Source organism: Cryptomeria japonica, chromosome 8 (assembly GCF_030272615.1).
Source record: "Cryptomeria japonica chromosome 8, Sugi_1.0, whole genome shotgun sequence".
NCBI lineage: Eukaryota > Viridiplantae > Streptophyta > Pinopsida > Cupressales > Cupressaceae > Cryptomeria > Cryptomeria japonica.
Genome location: NC_081412.1, coordinates 127,542,844 through 127,558,763, shown reverse-complemented (window position 1 = coordinate 127,558,763; position 15,920 = coordinate 127,542,844). Strand labels below are relative to the sequence as shown.

The 15,920-nt window shown below is 36.8% G+C and overlaps 1 protein-coding gene across 5 annotated transcripts in view; it reads left to right on the top strand.

Moving 5' to 3' along the window:
* LOC131041574 (histone-lysine N-methyltransferase ASHR1) overlaps nt 1–14,446 on the top strand; it is an 85,534-nt gene extending 71,088 nt beyond the window's left edge. For all 5 annotated transcript variants that reach the window (XM_057974698.2, XM_057974700.2, XM_057974699.2 and 2 more), the window contains 2 exons: nt 13,667–13,906; nt 13,986–14,446. In XM_057974698.2, the coding sequence (XP_057830681.1) occupies nt 13,667–13,906; nt 13,986–14,057 (312 nt within the window). In that variant the 3' untranslated portion in view covers nt 14,058–14,446. The remainder of the gene's footprint in view (nt 1–13,666; nt 13,907–13,985) is intronic.
* The last annotated feature ends 1,474 nt before the right edge of the window (nt 14,447–15,920 follow it).

Below are 15,920 nucleotides of genomic sequence, written 5' to 3'. Positions count from 1 at the left end.
GTTTCAGCCTTTTTGTTGCAAGGATGTGGTGCCACCAAATATTAGCAATTCTAGTAGGGATGCACATTTGCAGTCTTCGCTTAATAGCACCATCGGTGTTTAAATCTTCTTTTCATTAGATCACCTTATTGATGGCTAGTTGCTCAAAGCTTGTCAACAAATTATCGAGGAAATTCCTGATGAGTTTTTCTATCAACCTCAAACCTTGTTATGTGGTCGCCCAAATTCCTTTCCTTGCAAACAACTAACTCCCATTGAGTCATAAGAAGGGTCTATCTCCTCTCAATCTGTGGGGTTTTAGGGGGCATGGAGTCAAAACTCTGCACAGTCCCTCTTTCTCTTTGCCCCATTGCAGAATTCAAATCTCCTCGGACTCAGATCTCTCCAACGTGGCCATATCTCCCCCTTTGTGGTTGGATTGTGATAAACATTTTAATTCAGACTCTTCACAATCAGGTTTCTTCTCAACATGTAAATTCGGAGTCCCAGTCCTACCAATGTGCTCATGAAGTTTGTGACTCTCTCTCGCTGGTTTGTGTTGACCCAGGAAAACCTTTCATTTCAGAGATCCAAAAGATGGCAAAGGGTAATAGCCAAGACAGTTTGGAAGAAGAATCTTCTAATCCTGCTTCTATTCATCAAACAAAATTCAGTAAATCAGTGGTTAAACCCAAACCCAAAGGTAAAGTGGGGAGGCCACCGAAAAAGAAAAGACAAATCAAAAAAACCAAAGAGGAGGTGCAAGCTGGTATTCTTTTTTCTTTGGACAACAGATTAATCCCTAGGAGAGTGATACACTCTCCAGGCAAGCAATGAAAATTGTCTCGTGGAATGTTGGGGGTCTAAATGCCCCTAACAAAAGACACCTCATTAAATCTCAGATTGAGAATTCTGGGGCTGACATTGTCATGATTCAAGAAGCGAAATTTTCTGAAATTTCTGAACTTTAGCCATTTAAGGACTGGAAACAATGGAAGTATATTGCTTCTGCCCCTTTGGGAGTCTCGGGAGGCTTGGCAATTCATTGGAAGGATGTGAGTGTTCAGGTGGTTTCTTTAGTAGTGAAGGCAAATTACATCCTAGTTCAAGTTACCTGCTCCAATGTGGTTTTTCACCTGTGTGTTGTCTATGGCAAATTACATCCTAGTTCAAGTTGCTCCAATGTATTTTTTCACTTGTGTGCTGTCTATGGTCCGAACTCCACTATGGGAAAAACAATTTCTTTGGGACTCATTGTCTTCAAGTCTAGCTAATTGCCCTGATATGCCTTGTATCATAGGAGGTGATTTCAATTCGATTTTGTCCCTATTAGATAAGTCTGGTGGTAATTCTCCCCCTATTAGAATAATGTTGGACTTCAATGATTTTGTTAGTAATAATGGTCTCAGAGATCGCTGCCCTTCTAATGGTAATGTCACTTGGTCTAAGAAAAGAAAGGGTTTCCTTCATATAGATGAGAGATTAGATAGATTTTTTGTAAGTCCTACTTGTTGTTCATCCCTGATTTTTTGTTCATCCCTGATCTTACCCTTGATTGGGTTTGACCACTTTGCTCTTCAAATGGAAATTTTATTCGTCCCATTGGGTCACAGGGCTAGAAGATCTTGTAAATTTGAACACATTGTTTAGAGATGTAAACTTTCTTTCTTTACTTCGGAAGTGGTGGATAACATCTCCTTTCTTCCAAGGGTCCAGGATGTTTCAATTCTATAAAAAGTTGCAATGGACCAAAAATCAAATCAAAGTGTGGAATGCCTCAGTGTTTAAAATATATTTGCAGCTAAGGGGGATCTTGAAAGGGAAATTAAAATGCTTAATGATCATATCATTCAATTTGAGATTGATGACCAATCCTATGATCAGCAAAATGATTTAAATGGTAAACTTGAGGAAGTGTTAAAAAGAGAAGAAGTCTTTTGGAGGCCGAGATCCAGGGAATTATGGTTGCAAGTAGGGGATAGAAATACAAAGTACTTTCACGCTTAAGCAAAAATGAGGAGGTCCTCAAATATGATCCATCAGATCAAGAATGGCTTAGGGGTTGTTCTTAGTGACAAAACTTATACTCGGAATGAGGCAGTTGATTTCTTCTCTTCTTTGTTTTGATCTTCACTTGCCTTGGATGATGACACATTCAAAAACTCTTCAAGTATTGCAGCTTATCCCTAGTTTGGTTTCGGATCAAAACAATCTTGATCTTATGAAGCCCTTCACACAAGGAGAGATTAAAGAAATGGTCTTTTCCATGCATCCTGATAAAGCCCCAAGCCCAGATGGGTTCACAACATTGTTTTTCTAGAAATGCTGGGATTTTTTGGCATATAATGTTTGGAGAGTGGTTGAGGAATCGAGCAGAAATGGTAACATCCTGAAACAGTTTAATACAAACACTTATTGCCCTCATTCCTAAGGTTCCAAACCCCAATTCGTTTGCTGATTTCAGACCCATTTCTTTGTGTAACACAATTTACAAAATCATCACAAAAGCTATTGCGATAAGATTGATCAACATTTTTCCCATCATTGTTTCGCAAGAGCGGGGGTGGTTTTGTCCCTGGTAGGGAGACTTTCGAGGGGGCTTTGGTGGCTCATGAAGTCATTCATTCCGTTACTTTTTCAAAGGTGGAGGCTATGCTTATTAAGCTTGATATGGTAAAGGCTTATGACAGAGTTAGTTGGCACTTTTTGCACCAGGTTCTCAAATTTGAATTTTCAGCGAAGTGGAGCAAGTGGATAATTTCTTGTATTTTGGGAGCGAAATTTTCAGAAATAGTCAATGGTGCTCCTTCTGGTTTCTTTTTAGTTTCTTAGGGTGTTCGTCAAGAAGATCCCTTGGCCCCATCCCTCTTTATCATCATGGTGGAGGCTCTTAGTAGGATGATTAAAGCTCTTCATCAAGAGGGAGATTGGAAAGGGATCTCTATTCCTGATTCTTAGATTGTTGTGATTCATACCCTCTTTGCTAATGACACAATGTTGTTTGGGGAAGTATCGGCTCATGAAGCTTGCATCATTAAGCAAACCCTTGACACCTATTGTCAAGTTTTTGGCCAAAGAGTCGATGCTTCCAAGTCAAAAATATTTTTTCTCAATTGCTCAGCTCAGATTTCTAATAAGTTAGCAGGTGTTCTTGGTTACAAGCAGGACTCTTTGTCATGTGAGTATTTTGGTGTCCCTTTGTTTTCAGGTTATGATAAAGCTTCCTTTTGGTCTACCATACATTATGTCTGTTCTTCCAATGCCTATTAAAGTTAAAATGACATAGAGTCTACCATAAAGAATTTCCTTTGGAAAGGTAACAAAGATCCAAAGAATAAGATACATTTAATGGCTTGGGATAAAGTTTGTCATCCTAAATCTTGTGGGGGAGCAAGTATTCATAACACAATGTATACATGGGGAAAATCCTTTTCTAGACAAAAACCCAGAGAAACGAGACTCGCCCGAAATCGCCCAAACTCGGCGAGTCCGAGTCCGAGTCAGGCCAAACGAGTCCCAGGGGCTCGGACTCAGACTCGGACTCGGCCGAGTCTGGAGAGTAAACTCGCCAGACTCGCCGAGTTGGCGATTTTGGCTCAAAATCGCCAGACTCGCCGAGTCCTGAGCCCCAGACTCGGCTACTGGCTGGGTTAATAAAATGACAAAAAAAAAAACATTTTAAAAAGTTTTTTTAAAAAGTAATAAGTTATTTTGGAAGGGCGAAATTTGACATTTTGGTCTCTCCGTCAGGATTATTTTATGGAATATAACATTTAAGTAGTTATATTCCATATATACTGTCAGGATGTTTGAGAGTGGTTTCGGGCCTCCAGGAGTTATATTGCAAAATCTAGTTTTTGGAGGATTCTTCAGTTTTCCAGACTTAGTCAAATTTCAGGATCAGGACATTTCAGACTTAGCCAAATTTCAGGGCATTTGAAGATCAGGATGACATTCCAGACTTTATCACTCACCAACTTGACCTAGCTTGGACCTTCAAGAATGATACTCACTCACCAAGCAAGACCCAATTAGCAACAAGAGCAAAACCAGGCCCTAAGGAAGACTCTCAAAGAAACCCTAATTCAGACTTGTAATAAGTTTTTTTGGCCTCGCGGGGCACTGCCCCTCGACCTCGCCCTATATCGCGACAGGGAGCGCGCAAGGGGCGCTGCCCCTTGACCCCACCTTGGGGGCGCTGCCCCCAAACCCCTGTCGAAAAATATGGGGGAAATTGCGTCGATAGAAGTAGAGAAAATTTAACCTCCAAGTCTGACATTGATTGGATCGACTAGGTAGATATAGAGGTTGAGACTGTAACCATGGCAGAGGAGGAGCGGAGAGCACGAGCACAGACAGGAGATTCAGAGGCAGATAGTGACACGGATGTTCCTGATGTTGGTGAGCATGGCATGGTGTCACGAGGAGCGGCTATGGCAGTCGAATCATCCAGGACCTACCTTAGACGCCTTCGCAGGGGGCTGGGGCCGGAGGGTGCAGGCTCCTCCGAGCCATAGACTTGTAGTTGTATTTACCTTTGGTATTTGTATGAAACATTTGATGATGATCATATGATGACATGGATTTTTTATTCCATGAGTTTTGTAATATTGTATACATTTGACAATATTTATATATCTATGTTTGTTATTTTCTTCAGCTACAATTTGCGTTTATGCTAATGTGATTGATGTATACTTGTGTATGTAATCAAATGAGCCGAGTTTGATGATGTTATTGTGTCTTTAAGGTGTATTCAATAAAGGGTGTCTGAAACAAGTTTTAAATATTTAAAAATCTCTAAATTTCTTGAGTTTTTCACTATCCCGAGTCCAGACGAGTCTGGAGCTGAGACTGACGCCGAGTCCCGAGTCCGAGTCCGAGTTGGCCTTGCCGAGTCCGAGCCGAGTCCGAGTCCCGTTTCTTTGGTTTGAACATAGAAACTTGTCTTTGGGAGCTAAGCTTGTTTGGAAACTCCATTCAAACAATTACTTTATTTTGGCCTCTATTATCAAGGCTAAATATCTAGACTCAGATGTTCCGGAGAGGATTTTTACTTGCTTCGATCCTCCTTCTGGATCTCAAATGTGAATTTTTTTGATTAAGTGTGGGAAGTTGCTTCTTCCTAATTTATCCTGGCTGATTAATGATGGTAACACTGCACTTTTTGGGGAGGACTCATGGAACGGTTTTCCTCCATTAAATTGGCAAGATGGTCTTGAAGATATCAAAGTTTCTCTTAAAGCATCTTGGGGAACCTTTCAGATCTTACACGCAAATGGTATGGTGAAAGTTCAATGGAAAGACATTTCCTCTGTTACAGCTCCTCCTCAACAACAATATAGTCTTCTTCAAGAGCTTAAAAAAAGGGTCATTTGCTATAAAAACTCAAAAGATGAGTTAATATGGTTACCAGGTAATTTAGGCTCTTACTAGGTGAAGCAGGGGCATAAGGTTATTTCTGAGAATGAAGAACTTCAATACTCTTTGTTGGTTGATGCCGGACTTCAAAAATCTGGGGCATTTGCATGGCTTCCCATCAAAGGTCGCATTCTAACCAGTGACAAATTGGTGCATCTAGGATTAGCTCAACCATTCATATGTATCATGTGCAATGAATCTTTTGAGACTAGGGATCATTTGCTTCTAAATTGTGCCTTTGCTCAAAAATGTTGGCAATGGTTAATAAGCTCCATTGGTTTTCTCCTCTACAACCTGATGTTAAATCAGTCTGTGACTCATGGCCAAGTTTATGCAATGATTCTTTCGTTGCTAAGATTTGGGAGGTGGCACCAGCAATTCTTATTTGGAGCATATGGTGGGAGAGGAATAAAAGGATCTTTGGGAAAGAGTTTAATAACATAGAGGAAATCCTTCATAGAATAGAAGTTTCAATTTCTGAATCAATCAGGGCCTACACTACTAAGTTTTAGAAATTGAATTCTCAATTCACCTCCTGGGATAATGACATCTCAAAGGATTGGACACATTTGAAACTTCCTTTTAAAGGGAGTCTTATTTATAATTCAGGGAGAAAGGTTGATAGAAAAGAAATCAGATGGAAAGCACCTAAAGAATCCTACTTCAAACTGAACTTTGATGGAGCGTCAAAAGGGAATCCAAGTGTCTTTGGTGTTGGGTGTGTTGTTAGGGATAATATGGGATCTCTTGTCATTGCAGGATTGGCTAGAATTCCTGATGGCACAAATAATGTTACAGAAGCAATGGCTCTTGCATTTGGTATCAATCTGGCAATCCAAGTTAATTCAAAGAACCTCGTTATAGAAGGAGATTCAATGAATATTATTTCTTCCCTCAAAAGTTTGAGGCTCCAAACTAGAGAATTAACTATATTATCCAACAAGTCAAATTGTTATTGTTGCAGGTTGAGAATTATTCCATTAACCATTGTTATAGGGAGGATAATAAGATTGCAGATTTTCTGGCTAATCAAGGTTCTGAGCTACTGGAAGGGGAGAAAATTCTCACAGAAAAAGATCTGTCTTCCAACCATGCCTTTAAGATAAAAATGTTGGAGGACATTGGGGCTGTTTGACACCTTGGCCTTCAATTGCAGCTCGATCTTGCTTCTGCTTTTTGGTGTTAATCCTTCCCTTTTCTCCCCTGTTTTTTATCATATGGTTGTCTTGTCACCGTAATGTCACATTCTATGAGTGCCCACTGGGGTTGGATGTCATTGCTGCGGATGTTATTTGGATTTGTCACTTCACTTGTGTGGTGCATTGTGAGCTAGATTTGCCTGCCGCCTTTTCATTTTTCGTTGAGCCTTGTTGGAATCTTCTGTACATTCCGTGCCTTGTTAGTTCGTGCCCTCTCTGACCTCACTTGCCTCTGCGTTAGTTCGTGCCCTCTCTGACCTCACTTGCCTCTGCCTGTCCTTTGTCTCAGCTCTTATGTCTTTACATATGTTGTCACACGATTATTGGCCACATGGCTTGCTGCAATCTGGCTTGGCTCACATCTGGTGTACTCATTGTAGATTTCTTGCCATTGAATTTATTTCACGTGTCGATGGTCTTATTTCTTTCCCATTTCGCTGGCTTGTTTGTCACTTATGTGCAGTTGATCTTCACATTGGCGTTCAGAATTTCTCTGCAGGGTAAGTATTTTGTAGCACTGGTATATGGAGTTATTCCTCTTTTTTCTCTGCACTCAGCATTTGCAGTACCCTGTAACCTTGTGGAATCGACTCTTTGGCAAATTTTGGACGATGGTTGGTTGTTGGGCAACATATTTCTTCTTCCTACTGAGGCGGTCTCCAGGTTTGCCTCAGTCATTATGGATTTAACATGGTCTGAGAGCATTACTAAACTACTAATTGGTGCTTTTGTTCACCCCTCACTGTACATGTGGGAAGAAGTCTCTGCTGCTCTTGCATCTTCCAACATCTTTGCTGGGTCTCCACTGATTGGCGGATTTTTTATCAAAAGTGAAATCCTGGAGGAGTCAACTCATAGGGTGATTCTCATGTCCTTCATTAATGATTTGATGGCATCTTCAGCTGCTCCCTTCCATGATTGGATTTTGTCTAACAGATCGATTATTGGTGAGCCTTTATTCACAATTTCACTGTCTAAGTTTGATGCTATCTGGGAATTGATCACTTGTGCTTTGGTGGATCCTCATGGATATCCATCATCATTTCCTTTCCCTGCTGATTTAGTCTTCAGAAGAATCTTCTAATGGCTTGTAAACAAGGTTTCTCATGTTCATATTTTGCAATGTATCATGTATTGGGTCCTCTGGTTGTAGTCTTTCTTGGAGTGGTATGATCTTTTGTTGGGTATGGTCTAGTTTGGAGTAGTGAAGGTTGTTTTTCCCTCAATTTTGACCATGATCAGCTATCAGAATTATCTTGTCATATGTTCAGTTATGATCAATGGTTGATGTCTTCCCCTCCTTTTGGTTACATGTATTTATGAACTTATACTCTAATATATAATATTTCTGGCTTCGGCCTTTTGCTTTAAAAAATAATAATAATAATTTAATTTATACTTATTATGTCGTATTGTAATATTCAATTGTTATATGAAATCAGAAATAATTTCAAAAAATTATAATCAAAATAATTTAATAATTAATATTATTAAATATTTTAAAAAATTTAAACTATTATATGCTATATTACTAATTGTTTATTAAACATTATATAATTAAATTATAAATTAAGAATAATACAAAATTCAAAAATAATATATAATTAAATATTTAATTTTTAATAGATATACATGATTTTGTATATATTTTGTGCAGACATACCCAAATATACTCACCCACCCCCTTAAAATTAATTGTTGTATCGGCATTCTATACCCATGTACTTGTACCTGTTTCCATTTCGACTGGCAACTTAGTTTAATTGCTGATGATTGACATGTCATAAATAGTCAAAGACAATCTATACCCTCTACTTCCACCTCCTAGTGTAACTTTCAAGCCTTGATCTAGAAGTTAAGCCAATACCAACATGAGGATCGACTGTTTCCTCCAATATGTTTGTCTTCCTCCAATGTATCCAACTTTACTGCTGTGCTCTCCAATTCAACAAGCTCTTCATTACTGAGCACAATATCATTATGTGCTTCTTCAACTTGAGCAGTCCAATCAGGAAATGGATCGATGTCATTGAAGTTGATGGCATCACGAGGAGCCTCCACTTCTTTTGTTTAAAGGCAAAAGTTGTAGTGGATGAAGACAAGGTTGTGGAGATGCTCTTGGGTCAACTTGTTTCACTTCTTGTTGGGAATTCTCTTGAATATGCTCCAATTGTATTCAGAACTAGAAGCACTATAAAGGTAGGACAAAATATAGATTGCTAACATCTGAAGATTTTGTGTGTCAACATGATAATTTTGACCAACTCAGGACTCAGCAAAATACTTGGGAAGACATGGAAAATTATATATATTTATAATAATAAATTTAAATCAAATACAAATTATTTTTGAAATTCTTAGAAATCAATTAGTAAAATTGTTGAAAAAGCATAAAGCATTCTACTCCACAGGACCCTCTTCCCTGCCACTGCGCCCCCCCCGCCCCTCTCAACGCACTTAAAAAAAAAAAAAAGAAAAACATATTTTTTCAAATAATTTAGTATTCCTTATGCTACACAGCTTGTTTTTGGTGAGTATCTGCCAGAAACTCTGCAAAAAGTTTGAATTTTCATTACTTGTGAGTGAGGTGAGTTATTTTCAAATTTTAAAACTATCACTATGATTTAGAATCTAGATGATTCGTTGATGTCAAGTAGAGACTGCCAGAAAAGATCAAATAGCTCATCCTTTCATGCTATAAAATTCTAACTCATTATAAAAGAAAGTCAAATCAAATGCTGGAATTCATTTTTTAAAAGATGACACAATACTAATGTCATCATGTAATTCTGCTGATTTCGCAATTGATTATTTTAAAAATCAGTGCACAAATCCTCAAAAGAAGTTCTCTTTTGTCATTAAAGGCAAGAGTGCTGATCAGAAGCAGAAGAACTGAAAAAAAGATTGAACGACTGACAGACTATTTTTTGTCCTTTTGCTAAGAACAGTCATGCTGTATTTATTTTTTGAATGCACTTGATGTGTAATTTAACATGAAATATTTTATTTCATTTTCTAGCTGTTTAAAAAAAGGATTAAATGACTCTTTTTTGTACTTTTGCTAATAATAGTCATGCCATATTATGTTGGAATGCGCTTTATGTGTAATTTAACATGAAATATTTTATTTCATTTTCTAGCTGTTTAAAAAAAGGATTAAATGACTCTTTTTTGAACTTTTGCTAATAATAGTCATGCTATATTATGTTGGAATGCGCTTTATGTGTAATTTAACATGAAACATGTTTCATTTTCTAACTTTTTTTTTTGGTACTGATCTTGTGTTGTAAAAATAGTCTTTGGTAGAAGAAAATGTCTTATTGATGCATTTTGTTTGTTTGTTTGCGTTTTCTAGCAATTTGTAATGAGTTACATCATTCTGATTGCTGATGTTAGTGTCATTTGAAAGGATATGATTTTGAAGATGCATTTTTGTGATAATTACTTTTCTTGGTATTTACAATATTATTCATATGTTGAATACTGTATGTGTGTAATCTTTACAATCGAAAGGTTAACGAGTGTAAATTTTAGACATGTTTATGATCAATTGACCAAGCAGGCATCATCTAGTGCTTTTTCAAAGATTTCCTTGAATATCTAAGAGTCTAATGTACATGTATTGGTTTTAATAAGTGACTTTTGATGAAGGTTGAGTTTGGTTTGGCTCTCATATTTAGATGTTCTAGATTTAACTATGTGTTTTGATCAACAAGGAATGAGGGATGTAATCCATTGTATATCAATGATGTGTATGGATTTTGCTATTTTATGAGTTTGTTCCATGTCTTGTAAGAAAGCTAGATGTATATTTTGCTATAAAGATGCATTTTTGTTGCAGAAGATTTAGGAGGGTGTTTAATCTCATTCTCAGAATTGAGCATGTGGTTTATATCGGTAGTATGCATAGTATTATTCCAAGTGTCAAATTATTAATGCTAATCTTTCCTGCTCTGAATGATTGAGGATAATGATTTGTTGTCCATGGATAAACTTAATTTTGCATTCCTACCATCAACATTTGGGACAGGCATTCTTATGCCCCTTGGGATGGTGATTGACATCAAGAAATGGGCTGTGAGACTGGCAAGAAATTAATCATTGGAGAAATAACTACTCATAAAAAATAGTCATCAGAAAAATAACTTGAGTATTGAAAATCCCACAACAATAAGTGTTCAATAATACTATCCTACAGAAGCAGTTCATCCTCACTGGTACTTTCCAACCCACCAGCACCCCCTCCCACACAATAGTTATATTATTTTTTAAATGTTTGAATTCAAATGTGTGGGCAAAGCATTAGTGGAGTTGCTTGTAAAAAACATGGGATAAAACCAAGAACTCATATTGGGAAAGTAGCTTACCAAGGAAAAGACATCGGATTTGGGGGCCTTCTAAACATGATATTTATATCGTTTCTGAATGTTTGAATTCAAACATGGGGGTGAAGCATTAGAGAAGTTTCTTGTGAGAAAAATGGGGTAGAATCAAGAAACCCATTTTGGGAAAGTTTCTCCCTTAAAAAAAGACTCCAGATTTGGGTGCATTCCAAACATCCTTTCTTGGGGTCAACACATGGAGGATAGTTGCACCTCTTTCTTGAAATGGAAAATTCTGAAATAGAAGGAAAGCTTTGAGTCCTCTCAGAAAACCAAAATATTTGTAAATCTTGGTAAGAGAAGGGAGGTCTTTGCATTGAAGGAAAGGGATGGTTATCCATTCTATTCGAACACTCATAAATTCATTCCAATACACAGCATAGTTGTGGACATGTAAAAAATTGTGTCATCACCCTTGGGAAATTAAACAATTCTTCAAACATGGACATGTGAGTAATCTAATTTTTCGTTGTATGGAAATATGCAAAGAGTAGATGGACTCATGGTCATTGCTTGTTCTCTCCCTTCTCTTCTTAGCTCCACATTTTTATTTGAATTTGTGATTAGAATTTAGAGAAAGGAAAACATGAGAGCTCGTGGGAAACATTTGCGTCGAATTCATATGCCTTTTATTTATGGTGTGTGCATTCAGATTTCAGATTGATTGCATTCTTGTTTTGAATGATGTCTACTTGGTGTAGTGTTTGATCTTGGATAAATCCAAGTTCTATACCTGGAGAATGAAGAAGAGGGAACTGATTGTCTACTTCTACCTTCTAGCTTGGCATGTCATGTGAAGGAGATGTTTAAAGATATTGTTTGGCTAGCACATCTTTCCTTTAATGAGAACACAACTTCAATATCCCTCATTTAAACCACTCTTGGTAGACTGTAGGATGGAAGCTGAAGGTTGATTCTTTTGGAGGAATCTGCATCATAGATTGGCTTTCTTTGATTAAATTTTCATTACAGTCCATCTTGAGACATAGACTTGATTTCTGTATCTCCAATCTTACGAGGCAACATCTATATATTTTTGTATTTAATTTATAATAAAAAATGCAGATAATTGTGTTGTAGCTCTTCCCTTTCTTGATTGAAGCTTTAAATTTTCATTTGGAAAGGAAATTTGTCTGTATGTGATTTATAGACAGAAAAGAAAGGCTAAAACCCTATTTCCCTTCTCTGCCATGTTGGGCATATGTTGAAACTTGAAAGTATGTTTAAATTTCTTATATGAAAGCAGAAATTCTGGGTTTCTGTTCTTTTTCCACAGTGGGAGCTTTAATTTATTTATGGGATGGGAGTCCTTATTTATGCGTTTTGACATTCAAGGAAAAGTTTAAAGAATGTTTTCTTGAACTGAGGATAAAATGAGTGTAGTTAAATTATTAGTTGTATATTCAAAGATGCTTCAATTTTTTTTATTTTTTTGAGATTTGAGTTGCATGGGTTTTTATGTAACATTTGCCAGTAGGTTGAAGCAATGGTGATTACATATCACCGGGCATTTGTCTATATTTGAAATTGTGTTAGTAACATATTACCAACTGAATATACAGATGTAGGTGTGTGCACACATTTTCTTGCACGTGGGTGCGTGGATGTGTATGCATGTATGTCTTTATTTATGCATGTATATATGTACTTATGTAATGTGTGTGTGTGTGGGTGGGTGTATATGTGCGTATGTCTATGTATTTATGCGTGTATGTCTGTACTTATATAATGTGTGCCTGTGTGGATGTATATGTACATATGTCTATGTATTTATGCATGTATGTCTTTACTTATGTAATGTGTGTGTGTGAATGATATTTTTTGTTGTTCAGTAAATCTTTGCTGAGAAATATTTTTATTTGTATAAAATTTTAGATATTTTTTATATTTCATATTTTTCATTCCAAACTGAATCAATTGTTTCCAAAAATCCTGAACTTTCAAACCTTTTGCCTCCTTGAATCATAAACTCAGGCCATGTCAATTTGGATGAAAATTCTGATTAGTAAGCTAATATTAGAGGCTCTCCATATGATGCTCCATGCGATTAATAACTACTTCATTGGAATGGAAATTGAAAATCTGGTTGCGAACATTGAGCTGCTGAAGAAACCTTTTTTTTGCCGGACTTTGAAATTGGGAATGTTTTTATCATTAACTTTCTTTTGGAATAGATAAATGTTTTTTGAATCATTCACTCTGCCAAAATGCAAGCAAACTTCGTACTTCTGCTAATGTCCACAACATAATTGTTAAAATTCCATTTTCACATTAGGTTCCTTAGAACTACAAATATTCTTTTCTTTTAATGTATTTAGCAAATCTTTTTGTTATTTTTAATTTTTTTCTGATACATAACATTTTACGCCAGTTTTCACTAATGTTAAATGTTAGTGGTGGTACAACTGCAACTTCTGTACACCAAATAATTTATGTTCCTCAAAATCTGATGTGATTTTTGTTAAATAAACAAAAATCGTGTACAAGATGATGCACAAATGAATTAAAGTCAGTTTCCCTTGTTGAACATTCAACTTCCAACTCAAGACATTGTGTACTGCACCATTTCCTATTAATTGGACCACCTTAACTAATGCCACATTATCATAACTGCTGAAATTGAATACTGTTGGAGTAATGAGGAGTCAAAGCATTAACAATGTTGTTTTCTTTATTGAATTGCAGCATCATCTACACGTGCTTCTATTTGATTCCTTGACCCCATTGATGAATTGTCACCGGGCAGTAGGGGATGCAGAAGGTGGAGTAAGAGTATGTCGAAGAATTTTGAGTTGTTTGGAAAAGGTGTTACCTAATTCTTCCTTGGAACTTGCCAACTTCTACTTCTGCTTGGGGGAGATGTGTTTTGAACGTGCAGAAGCATCTGATATATCACCAGTTTTAGCTAAGCATTTCAAGAAACAGGTGAGATTTTTTCTGTAATTATAATTGATTTTTGTTTCTAAGTAGATATTGATTGCAAGGAATGCATCCCACTTAACAGGCCCATGAAGCTTTTCAGCATGTGCGACAAATACGGAAGATTTGCTTAGGGAAGTCAGATCTTCCAAACTAATAGAGCAATAATGGTGATCATGTACTAATGCAAATAGTTCGATCTTATATTGGTTTGGGTGTGTGCCATCCCAGACTGTATTTTTACAGGTTCTGAATAAGTTTGCATTTCATTAGCATTTTGTTGGATATCCTTCATAACTGAATATTTTTTGCTTCTATAAGTGGTCAATCAGAAGATTCTGTCTTTTTATGTTGGTTTGATAATTATTGCTATCCCAAAGAGTATATTTCTGGGAGAAAGTAGTTTTGACAGGATTATGTGAAAGATTATCATTGCAAGATATCTGAAGCAATCAACTTATAGCCATTCCTAATTAAAGCTGCCATACAATGGTGGACAAAAAATTTATCTTACAATTTTATGTATATTCAAAGTGATTATATATTTGTTCTTTTGAAACCTTCAACCTTACCATGAAGAATGAGATCCCAATCCCAGGTTTTAAGTTAGACTGTATAACAGTAAGCATATCTAGTGAGATCCTCCTGCTGTGAGATAATATGTGACTGGAATCTGGTTGTTTTCAAAATACTAGTCATTCTTTTTGTCATATGAAGTCTGTATGTCAAGGTCAAGGCTCTTTTTAGGAGTTTTAGAATAAAGGCAAGGCTGATCTTTTGGCTGTTCAAGAACTTAGCCAGTTCAGATAAATAACACGTCAACTGATTTTCATTCATCTGGTACCGATTCCCGAAGGCAAGTAGACCAGATGCAAGTGCCTTTTTCATTTATAATAATGTTCATAATATTGTCTTGAAAATAATGGTGGACCACTAGCCCCAAGATTTGCAAACTCTCGTTTTAGTATAGCAAGTGGATTGTGTAAAAGATTTACTTTGTTCTACGTGGTAACATTTAGCATGTGTTTAGCCATTATTATTAAACAATCTGCCATGCCCAGTGCTACGAGGTTTTAGATATATAATTGGGAAATTATATGCAAGAATGTCCTTAATAATGGTGGAAGCCTAACGTACCCCAACAAAGCAAGCCTGTGGCTTTAACTAGAACCTTTTGTTGGACCTCAACCACAATTGGCCAATTCATTACCTTCCTAATTGATTACAAAATGCCAATTTCATATCTTTTTATGACCATAAACTACAAGGGCTGGCGAGAGAGAAATCTCGTGTTCATTTATTGATTGATAATCATCTCAGTCGTTGGGTGTTGCTCCCAATTAAAGGGAACATCTTGTTAAGCATTTGGGTGATATCAAATTCCAAAGTTGCAGTTAAACAGAAACTACCGTTCTGTTGTAACCATAGTGAGTCAATGCCAAACAGCTCCTTCTTTGACACATTGATTATAGTTTATGCATTATGTGATCATACCATTATGTGCTATGTACTCACATTCTTTCGACCTAACATGGAGTGGGATTGAGATTTATTTTCTAAATTACCTTATCATTCAGTCTCTTATCTAGGAGCTTCTCTGCATGGAAGTACCTAGTTTCAATTTGCTGTGGGTAGATGTGTGGAAAACAGGGAGAAACAAAGGGAAGGGACGCTTATATGATTCTAAGACATTTTAAATGCTTATAGGTAATGGATGCATACATCAGTTCTGTACTGGAGTCCAAGACCAGAGCTTCATTTCAACCCAACATAAGGAGCATGTGGAGAGAAAAAAAGACATGAAATTGCAAAGCTCATAGATCTTGAAAAAGGAGTTTAAGGACCTTAAATTATTATCGAATGTGGAGCTTATTGTAACATGTGGCCTGTATTAGCCTCTTGGAGGATGTCAATTGGAGATGTTTAGCTTTAAGCCAACATTGAACAGTTTTGGTTTGCATGACAAGGAACGGCCAAAATATATGGATGCTGTGGCAACGCATTTTATTAGACGAGGTTG